The sequence below is a fragment of the Schistocerca serialis genome, chromosome 5 (assembly GCF_023864345.2).
Source record: "Schistocerca serialis cubense isolate TAMUIC-IGC-003099 chromosome 5, iqSchSeri2.2, whole genome shotgun sequence".
Lineage (NCBI taxonomy): Eukaryota > Metazoa > Arthropoda > Insecta > Orthoptera > Acrididae > Schistocerca > Schistocerca serialis.
Genome location: NC_064642.1, coordinates 322,913,331 through 322,930,720, shown reverse-complemented (window position 1 = coordinate 322,930,720; position 17,390 = coordinate 322,913,331). Strand labels below are relative to the sequence as shown.

Sequence of the window (17,390 nt, the reverse complement as noted above, 5' to 3'; positions counted from 1 at the left end):
CCCATGTCTGGGCATACATGTATACAGTCTTGATTTCTGTGTAATGTATCAGGATGCCTTTCATAACACCAACCAAGATACCACCGTGATTAAAATGCTGCACTTATAATAAAGAAAAGTTAGTTTCAGATCCACGTCAAAGCATCCTAATATAGATCTGTCATGGGTCCTTTAAACTTTTCAGGTGAATGCTAGGATGTTTCCTTCAAAGCGGCCGCATTCAGTTTCTTTGCACTTCCGAGACTTTGCACTTCTGAGAAGACTAATGCAAATTGATGCTCCATATACAATGACTTTGATGTCAACACTCCATTAACAATTTTCCTCTTATTTTCAGCTTTGTTATGTAGCAACTAAATGTCCCTTTTTAACTAGGAAATACGGCGTATTTCCTTTTTGAAGATTAAAACCATTTTATCCCATTGGCTGTTTTGAATTTTAGAATGAATTTTCTCTATTTCATTGTACATTTATTATACATCATCAGCTAATTTCAGACCATGAGAATTATTAAATGCTTCATTTGCATTAAAAATCAAAGTTCTATCTAAATTTCAGAACCATTTCAATAGCTTCGTCCTTATACTTTTGTATTTGACATTGTAAAATAAGCTGCTTCTAGTCAGAGAAACCAAGTTTATCAAAAATAACAAAACTAAACATTGCGGCAAAAATTAATACTACTTTGAGTACAGCTGGAGAAACCATAATGAAGAAAGACTCTATATTCTTGTTATTTCAGGCCCAATCCCAAGCTGATGCAGAAGAAGGATTATTGTTTATGCAAGAGATGGTGGAATTAAGCCGGTCTCAAAGTCAACAGCATGAAGCACCACCACAAGCAGTGTTATTTAAGAGGGAAAATGAAAGAGTACTGTTGAATGCAGGCCCAGCACATTTTGGGCAGGAACTTCGTAATGGAGAGAAGGTGTGTAAAAAAAAGTGACACACAATAAAACTTATTGTATTATAATACTTTTTTTGTCCCTTGTACCACATCTTCCACCCCAAAAAGTCTTAATTAATAACAACTGGTAAAATATTCAGTTGTACCAACAGTCCATCTACTGTTACCAAACATTTACTTGTTCTAAAATTAGTGCAAAACAGATTGTACAGTTTTATTTTTTCACTATTCATTATCAGTTTTGTGACTGGTATTACTTCTTGTATATCTATCTGTGTTTAGCCATCTCCATTATCTGTTAGTGCATTTTAGCCATTTTCTTACTCTTCAGAAGTTTTTATCTGTAATCAAAAAAGAAAAACTGAAGGAATGGACAATTTTTTGGTTTGCAACATTTTACATAAATGCTTTGCATTCTATATGACTGCATTCACAATTAAATTTTGCTTTCCTAGGTGGGTAGGTGGTGTTGATAACATCTAATAATCAGACAATGGAAAATCCAGGATGGAATGTAACAGTATTATGAAAAGGAAAGTTGCTAATCACCATATAGCGGAGATGCTGAGTTGCAGATAGGTACAATAAAAAGAATGTCATAAATAAGCTTTCGGCCAGCAAAACCTTCATCAAAAATAGATGACAGACACACACATACACACTCTCACGCAAACGCAACTCACACACACGTGACTGCAGTCTCTGGCAGTGTGGCTTCACTTGCTGTAGACTGCAGCCATATGTGTGTGTGTGTGTGTGTGTGTGTCATCTATTTTGGATTACGGCCTTGCTGGTGAAAGCTTATTTGTAACAGTCTTTTTGTTGTGCCTATCTGCGACCCAGCATCTCTGCAATATGGTGAGTAGCAACTTCCTTTTCCGTAGTAATGTAAGATCTAATAATTGATCTTATAAATTTGTAAATCAATTATAATCGAATACAGAAGTGTGTTAAATCCACAGAAAGGAAGACAGGCTGGTCAGTTGGTATGACTTTCAGTATAGCCAGTAGACAGACCAAAAATTATGAAAACAAACTTACTTTCACAATCGCAGGTTCCTTCCTTGGAGGAAGAGCGGAGGAACAAAGTGAGAGAGATAGTTTTGTATTCAGCATCAGTTGTTATCCTCCATGCATTTTGTGCATTTGCTCTTAACCTGTGTCCAGAGTGACTTATCCTTCCCTCTTCCTATTCCTTGCAATTTCTTCCTTTACTGTTGCTACTGGTTGTATTGTGAGTTGCATCTCTCAAACCTAATGACTGGTAAAATCATCTCAGTTTCTTATAAACTAATAAGATGGTGTGGTTTTTGTCAGCTACTGCACTGTTCTTTAGTGAATTAGACTATCATTATTGTAGAAAGTGTTTTGAACTTTCTCCTTCTTTGAAAGACAGAAAAGAAATTGGAAGCTATTTAAATATCAGATATCACTCTTACCATCTGTTCAGAACTTATTACTAAAAAAAGAAAAGAATCTATGATTATTTCAGTAAAAAATCAATTTAATCACTGCATTTTAAAATACATTTGTTGTGGAAACATGTAAATATTAGTAGTTCATTGTTGACAGTAACAACTGTTTCCCTCTCCAGATCAAGGGGCAGGTTGCAATTGCAGATCCAATACGATTGTGTCAGGATGCAGTAAACCCTTCAGAGCTTGTTGGCCATATAGCAATTATGGAGCGTGGAGACTGCATGTTTGTTGACAAGGTAAGGGCATTAACAGTGCTTTAGAGGCATTGTAAAGTTATCCTACTCTTGCTTAATTATTAGATTTATTGTTTACTGAGAAAATCTCAAATTAAGCATACTTACTTTCTCACATCATTATTTCCGGAAAGCATTACAGTGTATTTTACAGCTCTGAAATAAGATTGCTCATTTGGGTGGGGTTTCGATTAGGGAAGCAGTGGGGAAGGAATGTCACTTTCACAGTACTGTTAGTAACAGAAAATGGGTTGTATTTCAAAAATCATCCCAACATTCAGCTGAATTGATTTATGGAAATGGCACATGACCAGATTATTAGTAATTTTTTCAAGATGTCACTCAACCAGGAGTGAAATGGCCCGGGTAGAGTAGTGTTGAGTTTTATTGGTCCTGGTAATCATATAGTACACAAGTAGCACATTCTGATGTAGGACAAGTTAATGTATACCAAATATATTATATTTTAATTTGCATTACTTTCATTATTTCTACATTGAATGATCACTGAGTTACAATGTACAGAGTAAATATTGTACAAAAATAAAGAGTAGATATTTTAAAGCAGAAAGAGCATATACTGTACTGGCAGAATTAGTATTTGTATTACAGCAACATTTGCATGGTAAATCATCAAAGTTCTAGTAACATTTATATGATACATCAGTAAGGCAAAGACACAAATCGTTAGTGAACTTCCTGAAGGAACTCGTGGAGGCTATAGAAGCAGTGATGAGTCAAATATGCCTTCGCAGTTGTCTTGAAATTTGCCAGGTCATTTAGTGATTTAATTTGTGGAGGAATTTTATTATAAATAACTTTCCCATTATACAGGGTTCCTTTTTTATTCAGGGCAGTGTTGGTGGGCTCTAAATGAAAGTTTACTTGTTGCCTGGTGTTATCAAGTGGGTATTTTCATTTTTCTGGAAGAGACTGGGATTTTCCATTGAATATTTTTTCACAAACATGGTTATCTCAAACACACATATACATTTAATTGGGAGGATTTGTAGCTTTCTAAAGAGTGGTCTTCAGGTTTTGTTCCATTTTACACCTTCCATTATTCTTATAATTATTTTTTGTAGCCTAAAGAGCTTTTGGCTTAGAGAAGAGTTACCCCAGAAAATAATTCCATATTTCAGTCGTGAGTTTATGTAGGTATAATGCACAGTTTTCAGAGAATCTTTGTTGCAGCTTCTCTGTAATGTTCTCCTTAAGTAGCATGTAGTGCTTAATTTCTTACAGACTTTTTCAATATGCATCCCCCATTTAAGGTTATCTTGGAGCCATACTCCCTAGAACTTAATGTTGTCTATATTCTGAAGGTCTTTGTCAGTTATCTGAATTTGAACAGTTTTCTCACCTTTTTTCACATTATAGAAATTTGGTGCCACTGTCTTACTTGCATTTATTTTCAGTTTTCAATATTGTTCAGTGTCTCTGTTGTAGACTTCTGAGGCATTTCCATTTCTTTCCCACTCACTAGCACACTTGTATTGTCAGCAAACTGAATGATGATCTCACAGAATTTGTTTATGTCATTCACATATAACAGAAATAGAAGAGATCCCAGAACTGAACCTTGTGGCACTCCATATTTAAATGGTTTCATAATTTGAATAGTGTTCAGTGAGTTTGATGGAATTTTGATGTTGCACTTCAACCACTTGTTTTTGACTGCTTAGGTATGACTTTATCCAGTTGTTAGATGTTCCTCTAATTGTGTGATCTATGATATCAAAAGTCTTAGAGAAATCTAGACATATTCCAATGACATTTTTGTTATTGTCTAGTTTCTGAAGTACTTCACTTAATAGTTCAAAAATTGCTGTGTCAGTTGATCAGTCTTTCCTGAAACCATGTTGTGCTGTGGATAATATTTTCTGCTCTTCCAGAAAATCTACTACTCTTTCCACAAGCTGTGACATTGTTGCGAATAAAACAGTGACTGGTATAGACAATAAGTTTCCTTTAATTTACACAAATGTTTTGTGAACAGATTACCGGTTTTGGTCTACAATGACCATCATCAGATCTGTTTTTATAAAACAGATGTTATAAGAGAATGGAAATATCCATAGTACACTACTTTCATTGTGTCTGTTTTTTTTATTCTAAATGTGTTGATTTACAGCCGTTACGTGTCCTGTGATCGTTTTATCTAACTACTGAAAATATTGCTTGTTAATAAAAAAGTCAGTTGAATTTCCCCTACTAGCAGTAACTACACTAATGCAGATACATAAATTATTTTGGTTAAGAATAAGTTATAATGCAATCATAAATAATGTTCAGTAGCAACCCGTATGTAACTGACTGGTGGTGGAAGGCAGGCTTAAGAGAATTCATATTTCCTGCCTCTAAGGGAGATGCCATAAGCAAAATCACCTCAGAAATGAAGTGTAGAAATTTAGGTATCAGTATGCTAATCTACCCATAAAATAAATACAGTTATTTATTGAAGACAGAACATGTTTATTAATTATGCATTTAAATCTGTTTGCATTCATAATTCATTTGCCTTCAACATGCCAATTGCGTATGTGTACAACAGGCAGTGAGTTAACTGAAACTATCTCATTCGAACATGGCAGGATATTCATTTCGTGAACAGGCAGACCTCATTTTTATGTATGGTTGTGTGAATAGTAAAAGACACAAGATTTCATGGCTGTATCAGACAGCATTTGTAGAATGAAGACAGTCAAGTTCTGCAATCTTTGGTGCTGTTTATTATCACGTTTTTGAGACAGGATACATAGCACCACATACTATTAGCTGAGGAAGCCTGCTTGTTGCTCAGACATCTGACAAGGAAGACCATGTTCTATGGGCTGACAAAGAAGAGCCGCATATCATCACAAGACAAATGGCCGTGGCATTTTGGCACATCTCCAAGTCCAGTATGGAGAATAATGCGCAAGCATCCCATGTATCCATATCATCTCTGACATGTGCAAGGCCTTATGCCTGCCAATCACTTACCACAGGAGAACTTCTGCCTATGATTTGTTGCACAAACTGCAAATCCTTTTCCAGAGTGAATTTTCATGCTGCAGTGATATGAAACTTCCTGACACATTGAAACTGTGTACAGAACTGGCACTCAAATCCTGGACCTCTGCCTTTAGTGGGCAAGTGCTCTACCAACTCAGCTTCCTGAGCATGATTCATGACCCCTCCTCGCAGCTTTACTTCTGCCGGTACCTAATCTCCTACCTTCCAAACCTGACAGAAATTCTCCTGTGTAACGTGCAGGACTAGTGCTCCCACATTGCAGAGACATGGCATAGCCACAGCCGGGGGATTGTTTCCAGAATAAATTTTCACTCTGCAGTGCAGAGTGCACAGATATGAAACTTCCTGGCAGGGTAAAACTGTCTGCCAGACTGGAACTCAAACCCGAGACCTTGCCTTTTCTGGGCAAGTGCTCTACCAGCTGAGCTACCCAAGTATACAGTTTTAATCTGTCAGAAAGTTTTGTTCCAGTCCATTGTTTGTCTCTTCATGTTTGATCAGAAATGAGGCAATATATAGAAGATATGGAAGAACAAATCTGCACAACCAGAATGTAAGAGCTGACCACAATACTTGTACTGCCATACAGGCTAGATAATAGCAGCAGTCTGAGGTTAATGTGTGAACTGGATTTGGACGCCATCTGGTAGGGCCATATATTCTTCCAGCATGTCTTGCAGGTGCTGACTACAGAGATTTTATTCAGAACACCCTCCAAGGCCTACTATAAGATGTGCTCAAGCAATAATAAGATGGGACATGTTTCTGCAAGATGGTGCTCCAGCACATTTCAGTCTTGACGTTCAAAATGCTGTGGCTGGTATCTACCATGACGTGAGGAGGACCAGTTCCATGGCCTGCATATTTCCCTGTCCTCTGTCCTTTGGATCATTATCTCATTGAATATTTGTTGAATATTTGTTGTGAGCGAAAGCTTGAAATTTGTGTGTGTGTGTGTGTGTGTGTGTGTGTGTGTGTGTGTGTGTGTGTGTGTGTGTGTTTGTTATTGTTATTGTTTCTATCAACGTACCAATGCTTTCGTTTGGTAAGTTACAGAATCTTTGTTTTTAGATACATTTTTCCCACGTGGAATGTTTCCCTCTATTATATTCATACTATTAATTTGTTGTCTACACAACTGTCACAGTCTGTACTTGGACATGAAGAAAAATTTTTCCTGAAATTTGTAGATTTTATTGCGTGCCATTATTTCATTAATTTATTGTGTGTTAGTACAATGGATGCTTCCTGAAAACATTGGCTTTTGGGTGGTGCACATCTTTTCTGCTGGTGTTGTTCATCCCTTAATCTCATCTGTGACCTCGGATTGTAAGACTGATGACCTCACTGTTGGGTTCCCTCTCACCTGCGCCCCACAACCCCCCTCCCCCCACCCCACCCCCACTCCCACCCATCAACCAACCAACCATCTCTTCTGCATATATTCGTAGCCCATATTTAAAAAGATAAAAAAAAACTGAAATAACAATATTCAAAATAAGTTCGGAGGTGGTTGTGATGTTTTGGTAGTGTAGTAACAAATAACGAGTGCCATTAAAAGAAAATACAAAGTCATCCTCACATGGAGGCCTCTTGAAAGTAGGCATCACAGTAACTCTTGAAACTGCATTTTCATGCTTTAGGCAAAGTATGCTTGTATTTTATATTCTTGTTACACATACAATAGACACAAGGTTAAAAAGAAACATGTTTGCAATTCTTTTTTGGAAATGTCATGCTTGTTCGATGAGACACAGTCACTGTAAAGTTGCCATTCCCATATTGAAAATGTGTTGTGACAGTTTGTTATTGAAGTGGTCAGAAATACATTGTCTTATTTATCATCATTGTCTCATGATATCACCAAATAAATAACATGAAATCAACAGTAAAAAAATGTAGTACAACCAAGAAATTTTAACTTAGAATGTGCAAGAGAGCCGGCCGCGGTGGTCTAGTGGTTCTAGGCACGCAGTCCGGAACCGCAGGGCTGCTACGGTCGCAGGTTCGAATCCTGCCTCGGGCATGGATGTGTGTGATGTCCTTAGGTTAGTTAGGTTTAAGTAGTTCTAAGTTCTAGGGGACTGATGACCACAGAAGTTAAGTCCCATAGTGCTCAGAGCCATTTGAACCATTTTGTGCAAGAGATATAAATACTTTCTACCTCTGTTTATTCTGTCTGTTGCCATTTCACTTACTTTCACATACAGAAATTAATAGCCATATTCGTTATAAATTTTGACCTTCTAGTTTCCAATTGTTGTGCTATTTTTATGAGTGAATTAATGTTAGCAGATTTTATTTTTTTTAACTGGCATGTTTTGTTACATAGGCCCGCAGAGCACAGAAGGCAGGAGCAATTGCTGGTATTGTCTTGGACAATACAGTTGGATCTTCATCTGCTACATCACCAATGTTTGCGATGTCTGGAGATGGAACTGATGATGTCAAGATACCTGTTGTATTTCTGTTTCATGATGACGCTGTGAAGTTTCTTTCCTCTGTTAAACATAATAAGCAGCTAGAAGTTACTTTGACTGATATGATAACTGCCAAGAAAGGTATAAATTTATATACATACATATTTTTCTAATGCATAGATTATATTTAATCTAAATAGAAGGAATAGATAAATTAACACAGTCACTAAAATGGTGACATATTTCTTTATTTACAAAGTGTTCAGCTACTTACACTGTCTTCTTAATAAAGGGGCTTTTCAATAAATAATACCCCACAATTTTTTCTCAGAACATATTAATTCTTTTGAGTTGGGATTTGGTTACAATAATAGTCAACATTTCTTTTGCTTGTAGAATTCTTGGGTGTCTGCCCAAATCGTGCCAAGTTCACCACCATATTTAGGCAAATGGACTCATTACCATCTTCATGTGGTTGCTGATGGTTGCTGCTCCACTCCTGTTGGTATCCTATATATGTTGGCCATTATCCGATCAGTCACTTTCCTCTTGGTCCGCAGCTCATGGTCTAGTGGCTGGCGTTGCTGTCTCTGGATCACAGGGTCCCGGGTTCAATTCCTGGCCAGGTTGGGTATTTTCGCCGCAGCGGCAGTTGCGATGCCTGACTGCAAAATGTGATCCGCAATGTCTGGGCTATCGCCATTGGGTGCTGACCTCACTTTACAGGATTACTTTTCTTTTTCTGGGCTTAGGGCAGGGCTCCTCACCTGACGTAGCTGTAGGCTGCTATCTTTGTTTGTTAGACCATCTTGGAATTTAATTTCAAGGGCCTCTTTAATCACACAGTGACAACAGGAGGAAGGTTGCGTAATGATATTGGTTTTATTGTAATGTACAGTATGGCCAATTTTTTATTCTAGTCAGCCATGGCTGATTTGGTAGTCTGGCGTGATTTAGTTTGGTGTTTATGTTCATGGCACCTCTCCTCTACCATACATACAGTTTCCCAATATATGCTTCACCTCAGTGACAGGCAATTTTGTAGACCACTGCTGTGCAAAGGCTAGGTCATCCTTTATTGAAACTAGAGATGTCAAGGTCTTAGGGGATGGGTGAAATACACATTTAACTTTGTGTCACTCCAAGATTTTGGTGACTTTTCTGGAGGTGCTGGTGGCAGATTGCATGCACGCTGGTGATTTATGTTACTCTTTATCTTCCTGTTGCTGTGTACTTACAACTTATCTAAATGCACACTTTATCTGCCTGCTCCTGTACACATTTCTTCAGGTCCTTCATCTCAGTTGGAAGACTGTCTCAGTCACAGATGGCTCGCGCCCTTTGAACAATGTGCATAAAATGCCTTCGCGCTGGAAGTTGTGGGACTACTGGAGACATGTATGTACAATTAAATGTGTGTAGGTTTTCTGTACACACTATGTCTCAGCTTTCCACATGGGTACTGTGTCGCCAGGACATCAAGAAACGAAAGTGTGCCATCCTTTTCCTCATCCATTATAAACTGTATTTTAAGGTATTGTGAGTTGAGGTGAAGGAGAAATTTACGTATGCTTTCCCATCCAGCTGGACAGATGATCAATGTGTGATCTAAGTAATAGTAGAGACAAGTTGCTTTTATTTGAGCTTGCTCCAGAGCCTGTCCTCAAAGTCTTCCATGAACAAATTTGCCATGATTAGCGACAGAGGATACAGTCCATGGCGGCACCATGTGTATATTCACAATAATTTCCACAGAACATTAAGTAAGTTGCAGAATTGATAAGCAAGAAATTTGAAACCAACCTGGCGAGACTCTTAAAGATTGTGCTTACCTTAACTTACTTCCTGTTTGATTGAAATGATTACAGACAGATGGAAAACATCACCATGGGATGTGCTGTGTTGTTCGTCATGATTTTGTTCATGTAAGATTTCAAGGAGCAACCCCAGCAAAAACCAACGTGTTTCTACTGATATTTGAATCACACATTCATCGTCTGGTCACATGGACAGGACGGTTTAGGTGAATTTCTCCTTCACATCAGCTTGCATCATCCTAAAGTGCAATTTACCATGAAGAGGAACAATATGGCACCCTTCTGTTCCCTGAAGTCCTGTTGTAACAGAAACCAGATGGCAAGCTACAAACCCAGTGTGCAGGAAACCTATACACACTGAATTTTGTCTACATGTGTCCAGTAGTCATCACAACTTCCAGCATGAAGGCATTTTACGCATACTTGTTCACAGGGAACCCTTAACTGAGCCTAGACAAAGAAAAGCATTCCCACATAGTGAGGTTTGGACCTGGGAGCAGAAGCGCAGAAACCGCAGATCCCAGTTCATAGATGGTGTGCCGCTAACACTCCCCCACCACCACCACCACCACCACCACCACCACCGCCACCACCCACCGTGGCAGCTGTACAGGTAGCAACAGGAGCAGAGTGATGGAGGGTGTAACAGCCAATTTATATAGGATGCTGACAAGGGTGGAGCAGCACTCAGCAGGTACTACCTGAAGTCGGCAATCAATCTGTTTGCCACAATATCGTCAAGAACTTACAGTGTGACCCAGAAGGATCCCTAACAATTCTACAAATTAGAAATACACCAGGAAAACATCAGATAGAACATTTCTTTTACATGTACTATTTTTCTGTGTATTCTCTATCATGTTTTTGGACCTTAAGCTAGTATTCCATAAGAGCATGTATTCCCTGTTGGTAAAAGCTCTTACCCTGTGCTTGTAGCTGTGGTTTCACAGCATGAATTATACCCTCATCACCTTCAGTATGTGCCCCACATAGAGAATCGTAAGTGGCCACCAGATGGAAGACAGGGGGCATCAGGTTTGGACCATGAGGTTGATGAGGCAGTAATGTCCAGTCCAATTTGGCGAAGTGTTCCTGAGTTCTGAGACTTGCATGCAGTTGTAAATCATTGCATTGGTGCAAGATTTCTTTTGGAATCTTGTCAAACAAAATATGTCATAAATAGTTCTTGAGTTTGTTCAGAATCTTCACAACACCTCTGAATTAATAGTTGATCCTTTCGGCAACACATTCAGGAGAATGACACTACCATGATTATCCCAAAAGACTGTCATCATGACTTTGATAGCAGAGGGAGCTACCTTGAACTCCCCTCCCCTCCTTTGCCCTCCTCTCCCACTTCCCCCTCTTCCCTGCCCTCCTTTGCCCTCCTCTCCTCCTCCCCCTCCCCCTCTCCCCTCCCCTCCTTTTCACTCCTCCCTCTGCTCTCCCCCTTCCCTACCCTCCCCCTTCCCCCTATTCCCACCCTTCCCCCTTCTCCCTCCCATCCCATCCCCTCCCCTCCCCTCCTATCCAAGTGGTGCCACTCCTGTGAATCAAAGTTATGCAACCAACTTTCGTCATCTGTAATGATACATAACAGAAATATCTCTCAATTGGTCTTAAACTCCTCCAACAGATCACATGAAATGGCTTTCTTTGAATGTTGTGGTCTGTTGTGAGCATTTGTGGAACCCCTCTCGAACATATCTTGGAACATCGAAGAGTCTCAGTCATTGCTCATGCACTTCCAATGCTCATCTTTAGCTGTAGAGCCAACTGTCGAGTTGTTACACACCAGCCTGCGCGAATTCTGGCTTCCACATGATTCAGTATGCCAGGAGCAGTGGCTGTGGCAGGAAATACTAAACATTTCCAATCATGGAGCTCCGTTTCTGCACTTCATGATGCTTTCTCCCCCTTAACCCATTGCCCAACAGTTCTCCTATCATTTGCATCAGTACTATACACTGCAGACAAATGTTTATGGATGTTCAACTCGGTTTCTTTTCTCACACCAAGAGTTCAATTAAATCACATTGCTTGTAACAAGTGTCATGCAAAGGTGCCATTTTGATGGTTCGCAGTGGCTGTCATCTGTCAGAATTGTTGGAAGCTTTGCACATGTGCAAACATTAAATTTGAAGCGCCTGAAAGATATTTTCTAAGATGTATTAATGGAGGTACTAAAAATTTGGGGCATTATTTGTTGAATGACCCTCGTGTGTTATATTCATCTCAGCTAAGTTTCTTATAACACTGAATAGTGTGTACCATTTTTCAAAAGTTATACCATCACTAGGCTGTAGAGGTAACAGGTAATACTTCAGGGCCTAGAAGAGTGCACAGGTCCCTTGCAAAATTGAAGATATGTGATTGCAGTGGGAAGATATATCACAATGGAGAGTCCTACTGAACATGTATTTTGACTTCCTCTCTTTTTGAAATTTAATGTATGGTAAAACATGGACAATATTGGTGCAAAACATTCCCCGCATCCATAGCTTCCTACAAGCTTGTTGCACTTTGTTATGTACTTTTATATGTTGTAGAATTTTGAAATAATGGCTTCATTACCCAGATCATGAGGGTGGCACAAACTTCAGAGGAAAAAATGACAACTCCAGTCTCTGTGTTGTTCTCCCAACAAATGTCAACAAAACTACGCTATTTTCAACATTTGCTTCCTTCTCTTCCACCTTGCTATAGGTGTGAATTATATCAGTGGACTAGGGCTGTAATATTAAACACTTGTGTAGCAGGACATGAGAATGAAACAATTAGAAAATACAGGATGGAAAAATGACAATATTATGAAAAGGATAGATTACTGTTCGCATATAGTGGAGGTGTTGAGTCACAGAAAGTTACAACAAAAAGACTATCAAATAATTAAGCTTTTGGCCAAAAAGGTCTAGACAAAACACACACACACACACACACACACACACGCACGCACGCACGCACGCACGCACACGCACACACGCGCGAGCGAGCAACCACTGCCTCTGTCTACCGAGGCCAGACTGTAGGCAGCTGTGCATGATAGGAGAAGCAGTCTGCTTGTGGGAGCATACAGGGGTGAGCAGAGAGAGGGTAGGGCAGCTGGGAGCAGTGGGTTAGAAGGAGGGCCGGGAAGGGAGGTGGAGGGGGAGGCCAGTCGAAAAGGAGAACAGTAAAAAGACCATGGGTGTATTGGTGGAATAGAGGGCTGTGTAATGCCTGAATGGGAATGGGGAAGGGGATATGTGGTGAAGGATAGTGACTAATGAATGTTGAGATCAGCTGCCACCCATTCAATATCAAGAAGTCCCTTCATACAGCCTAGTTGCCCATGGCCATCACATCTGTAGTGAAGAGCAGTCCTTCTCTAAATATACCAAGGGCCTCACTGAGGCCTCCACAGACCACAATTAACATCCCAACCTTGTACAGAAACAGATCTCCCATGCCTTGTCTCTCCAGTCAACCCCCACACCCCCCACACCTTTCAAAGTTCCACTTTCCAGCCACAGAGGAGCATTCCATTCATGTCTCAGTACCACTCAGAACTGGAGCAACTGAATCACATTCTCCGCTAGGGTTTTGACTACCTCTTGTTGTCCCCTGAAATGAAGAATGTCCTACCCACTATCCTTCCCACTTCTCCCATAGTGGTTTTCTGCCACCCACCAAACCTAAACAATATCCTCATCCATCCCTACCGACCGCTGCTCCCAACCCCTTGCCTCATGGCTTATATCCCTGTAATAGACCTCAACGCAAGATCTATGGCATACATCCTCCCATCACCACCACCCACTCCAGACTGGTCACAAGCATCACCTATCCCGTTGAAGGCAGGGTTACATGTAAAACCAGTCATGTGATCCCCAAGTTAAGCTGCAACTAATGTGCTGTGTTCTGTGTGGGCATCCCACCAACAAACTGTCTGTCTGCAAGGCCACCGATAAACTGTGACCAAGAAACAACTGGACCACCCAGTCGCTAACGCCACTGCCCAATGCAACATTCTTCATTTTATTGACTGCTTCACAGTCTGTGCTATCTGAATCCTTCCTTTCAACACTAGCCTCTCTGGGAGCCTTCCCTGAAATATATACTATGTCCCTGTAACACTCCTGGCTTCAGCCTTTGTTAGTCATTGTCTGTCACCCACCTATTCCCTTTCCTGTTCCCATTCCAGCACTGCGCAGCTCTGTATTCCACCGACACACCCACAATCTTTTTACTTCTCTCTTTAACTGCTGCCCCCCCTCCCCCTGCCCCCCATCTAACCTCCTGACCACACCTGGTTGCCCTACCCTCTCTTTACTTCATTTCTACATGCTCTCAAAGCAACACTTTACCATCCCCCACCCCTATCATGCTATCTCCACCCCCACCCCTGCACCCCACCCTGCCCCACCCTCCCCCTTACCTCCATCACCCAGACTGCTTCTTCTATCATGTGCAGCTGCTCTCAGTCTGCCCTTAGCAGCCAGAGACATTGGTCATGTGTTTGTGGGTTGCATTTGCATTAGTGTGCATGTGTATGCTGTCTAATTAAGAAAGAGAACAATTTGGCCAAAAGCTTGCTTGTGTGACAGTCTTTTTGTTGCGCCTTTCTGCAATTCAATATCTTCACTATCAATATCTTCACTATCAGTTTAATAAGTCACAGCTGCAAAATACTAACATGAATTATTTGCAGACGAATGGAAAAACTGGTAGAAGCCGACCTGGACGAAGATCAGTTTGGATTCCGTAGAAATGTTGGAACACGTGAGGCAATACTGACCTTACGACTTATCTTAGAAGAAAGATTAAGGAAAGGCAAACCTACGTTTCTAGCATTCGTAGACTTAGAGTAAGCATTTGACAATGTTGACTGGAATACTCTCTTTCAAATTCTAAAGGTGGCAGGGGTAAAATACAGGGAGCGAAAGGCTATTTACAATTTGTGCAGAAACCAGATGGCAGTTATAAGAGTCGAGGGACATGAAAGGGAAGCAGTGGTTGGGAAGGGAGTGAGACAGGGTTGTAGCCTCTCCCCGATGTTATTCAATCTGTATATTGAGCAAGCAGTAAAGGAAACAAAAGAAAAATTTGGAGTAGGTATTAAAATCCAGGGAGAAGAAATAAAAACTTTGAGGTTCACCGATGACGTTGTAATTCTGTCAGAGACAGCAAAGGACTTGGAAGAGCAGTTGAATGGAATGGACAGTGTCTTGAAAGGAGGATATGAGATGAACATCAACAAAAGCAAAACAAGGATAATGGAATGTAGTCGAATTAAGTTGGGTGATGCTGAGGGAATTAGATTAGGAAATGAGACACTTAAAGTAGTAAAGGAGTTTTGCTATTTGGGGAGCAAAATAACTGATGATGGTCGAAGTAGAGAGGATATAAAATGTAGACTGGCAATGGCGAGGAAATCGTTTCTGAAGAAGAGATATTTGTTAACATCGAGTATAGATTTAAGTGTCAGGAAGTCGTTTCTGAAAGGTGGTGCTACAGAAGAATGTTGAAGATTAGGTGGGTAGATCATGTAACTAATGAGGAGGTATTGAATAGGATTGGAGAGAAGAGAAGTTTGTGGCACAACTTGACTAGAAGAAGGGATCAGTTGATAGGACATGTCCTGAGGCATCAAGGGATCACAAATTTAGCATTGGAGGGCAGCGTGGAGGGTAAAAATCGTAGAGGGAGACAGAGAGATGAATACACTCAGCAGATTCAGAAGGATGTAGGTTTGCAGTAGGTACTGGGAGATGAAGGAGCTTGCACAGGATAGATTGGCATGGAGAGCTGCATCAAACCAGTCTCAGGACTGAAGACCACAACAACAACATGTTGAGAAGGACACAAGAATGGAGATAAGAGAAATATATATATTGACAAAAACAGAACAACAATTTATTTATTTATTTATATGTGTCTAGAACATAACATATTAAATATAATTATAATAGAAGGAAACATTCCATGTGGGAAAAAATTATATATAAAAACAATGATGAGGTGAATTACCGAACGAAAGCGCTGGCAGGTCGATAGACACACAAACAAACACAAACACACACACAAAATTCAAGCTTTCGCAACAAACTGTTGCCTCATCAGGAAAGAGGGAAGGAGAGGGGAAGACGAAAGGAAGTGGGTTTTAAGGGAGAGGGTAAGGAGTCATTCCAATCCCGGGAACAGAAAGACTTACTGTAGGTGGAAAAAAGGCCAGTTATACACTCGCACACACACACATATCTATCCGCACGTACACAGCTGTAACAGCAGTATATATTACAAGTATTACAGAGAATATGTGCATATTTATATTCCATGTGCTGCACAGAATTCTGTTGCACAGACTGCCTTATCATTGGGGATAATCAGATCATCCATGGACACAGGTTCCGACAGTTTCCTGCAGTTGAGTAGGTGCTGATGGTCTTGGGGTTCACCACACTTACATAGTTCGGCCCCTGAGATGTATCCCCATTTCTTCATGTTCTCCTTGTAGCAAGATACTCCAGTTCTCAGTCTACTGAGTACCTTCAATGTCGTGTATGGGAGATGATGACCTGTAATATGTTCTTCCTTGGGGTTGTCCCAATATTTCTCTGATGATGAGCTACACCAGAGTTGTATCCTATGGTCTGAAGACGATGTCTGGATTGGTTGCATTGTCTGGAGAAAACTTTTTCTCAACTTAAGTCTTGGTGTTTGATGTTCGCATCCAAACAGGGGGTGTGTCTGATCCATCTCCTGCTTCTTTCTTTCCACCTCAGCTGCTGTTCTCCTTCGGATGTCTGAAGGTGCTACACCGATGAGGTAGTAGATTTTGTCAGGAGGGGTTGCCTGCAAGCAGCCAGTTACAGTTCGTCCTGTTTCATTTAGGGCAATACTTATCTGTTTGGCATGGCTGGAGTTCTGCTATACAGGTGCTGCATATTCAGCAGTGTAGATGCACAAAGCGAGGGCAGATGTGTGGAGGACCTGTGGGTGTGCTCCCCAGTTGTTGCCGGTCAGTTTCCTAATAATGTTGTTCCTCGCACTGCCTTTCATTTTTGTATCTGTACAGTGGTCCTTGAAGGTGAGGGACCGGTCCCACTTCACTCCGAGGTACTTTGGGGTGTCACGGAGGGTCAGCTGTTGACCTCTCCATGTTATTCTCAGTTTCCTCCATGCCTCCCTGTTCCATAAGTGGAATGCACACACTTGTGTTTTGGAGGGGTTTGGCTTCAGTTAGTTGCTATTGTAGTAGTTAGATAATGCCTCAAGACTTATTGTGAGTTTTTCTTCCACCTCCTCAAAAGTTCTACCTTGCGCGGAAAGTGCTGTGTCATCTGCATAAATGAAAGATCTTGTGACAGGATTAACTGGCTGGTTATTAGTGTAAATATTAAACAGCAGTGGGGCTAGCACACTTCCTTGGGGGGATACCATTTCTCTGTGCCCTTCACCGGGTCCTTTTGTTTTGTAGAGTAACAAAGAAATGTCTGTAGCAGGCATCTTACAAACTGTGTTAGGTGGAAGTCTTT

At 40.6% G+C, this 17,390-nt stretch overlaps 1 protein-coding gene across 1 annotated transcript in view; it reads left to right on the top strand.

The window, feature by feature from the left end:
- LOC126482394 (ER degradation-enhancing alpha-mannosidase-like protein 3) overlaps positions 1 to 17,390 on the top strand; it is a 207,291-nt gene that overhangs the window by 159,463 nt on the left and 30,438 nt on the right. Inside the window, exons 15-17 of the mRNA XM_050106508.1 lie at positions 743 to 928; positions 2,502 to 2,621; positions 7,969 to 8,197. Of these exons, the coding sequence (XP_049962465.1) occupies positions 743 to 928; positions 2,502 to 2,621; positions 7,969 to 8,197 (535 nt within the window). The remainder of the gene's footprint in view (positions 1 to 742; positions 929 to 2,501; positions 2,622 to 7,968; positions 8,198 to 17,390) is intronic.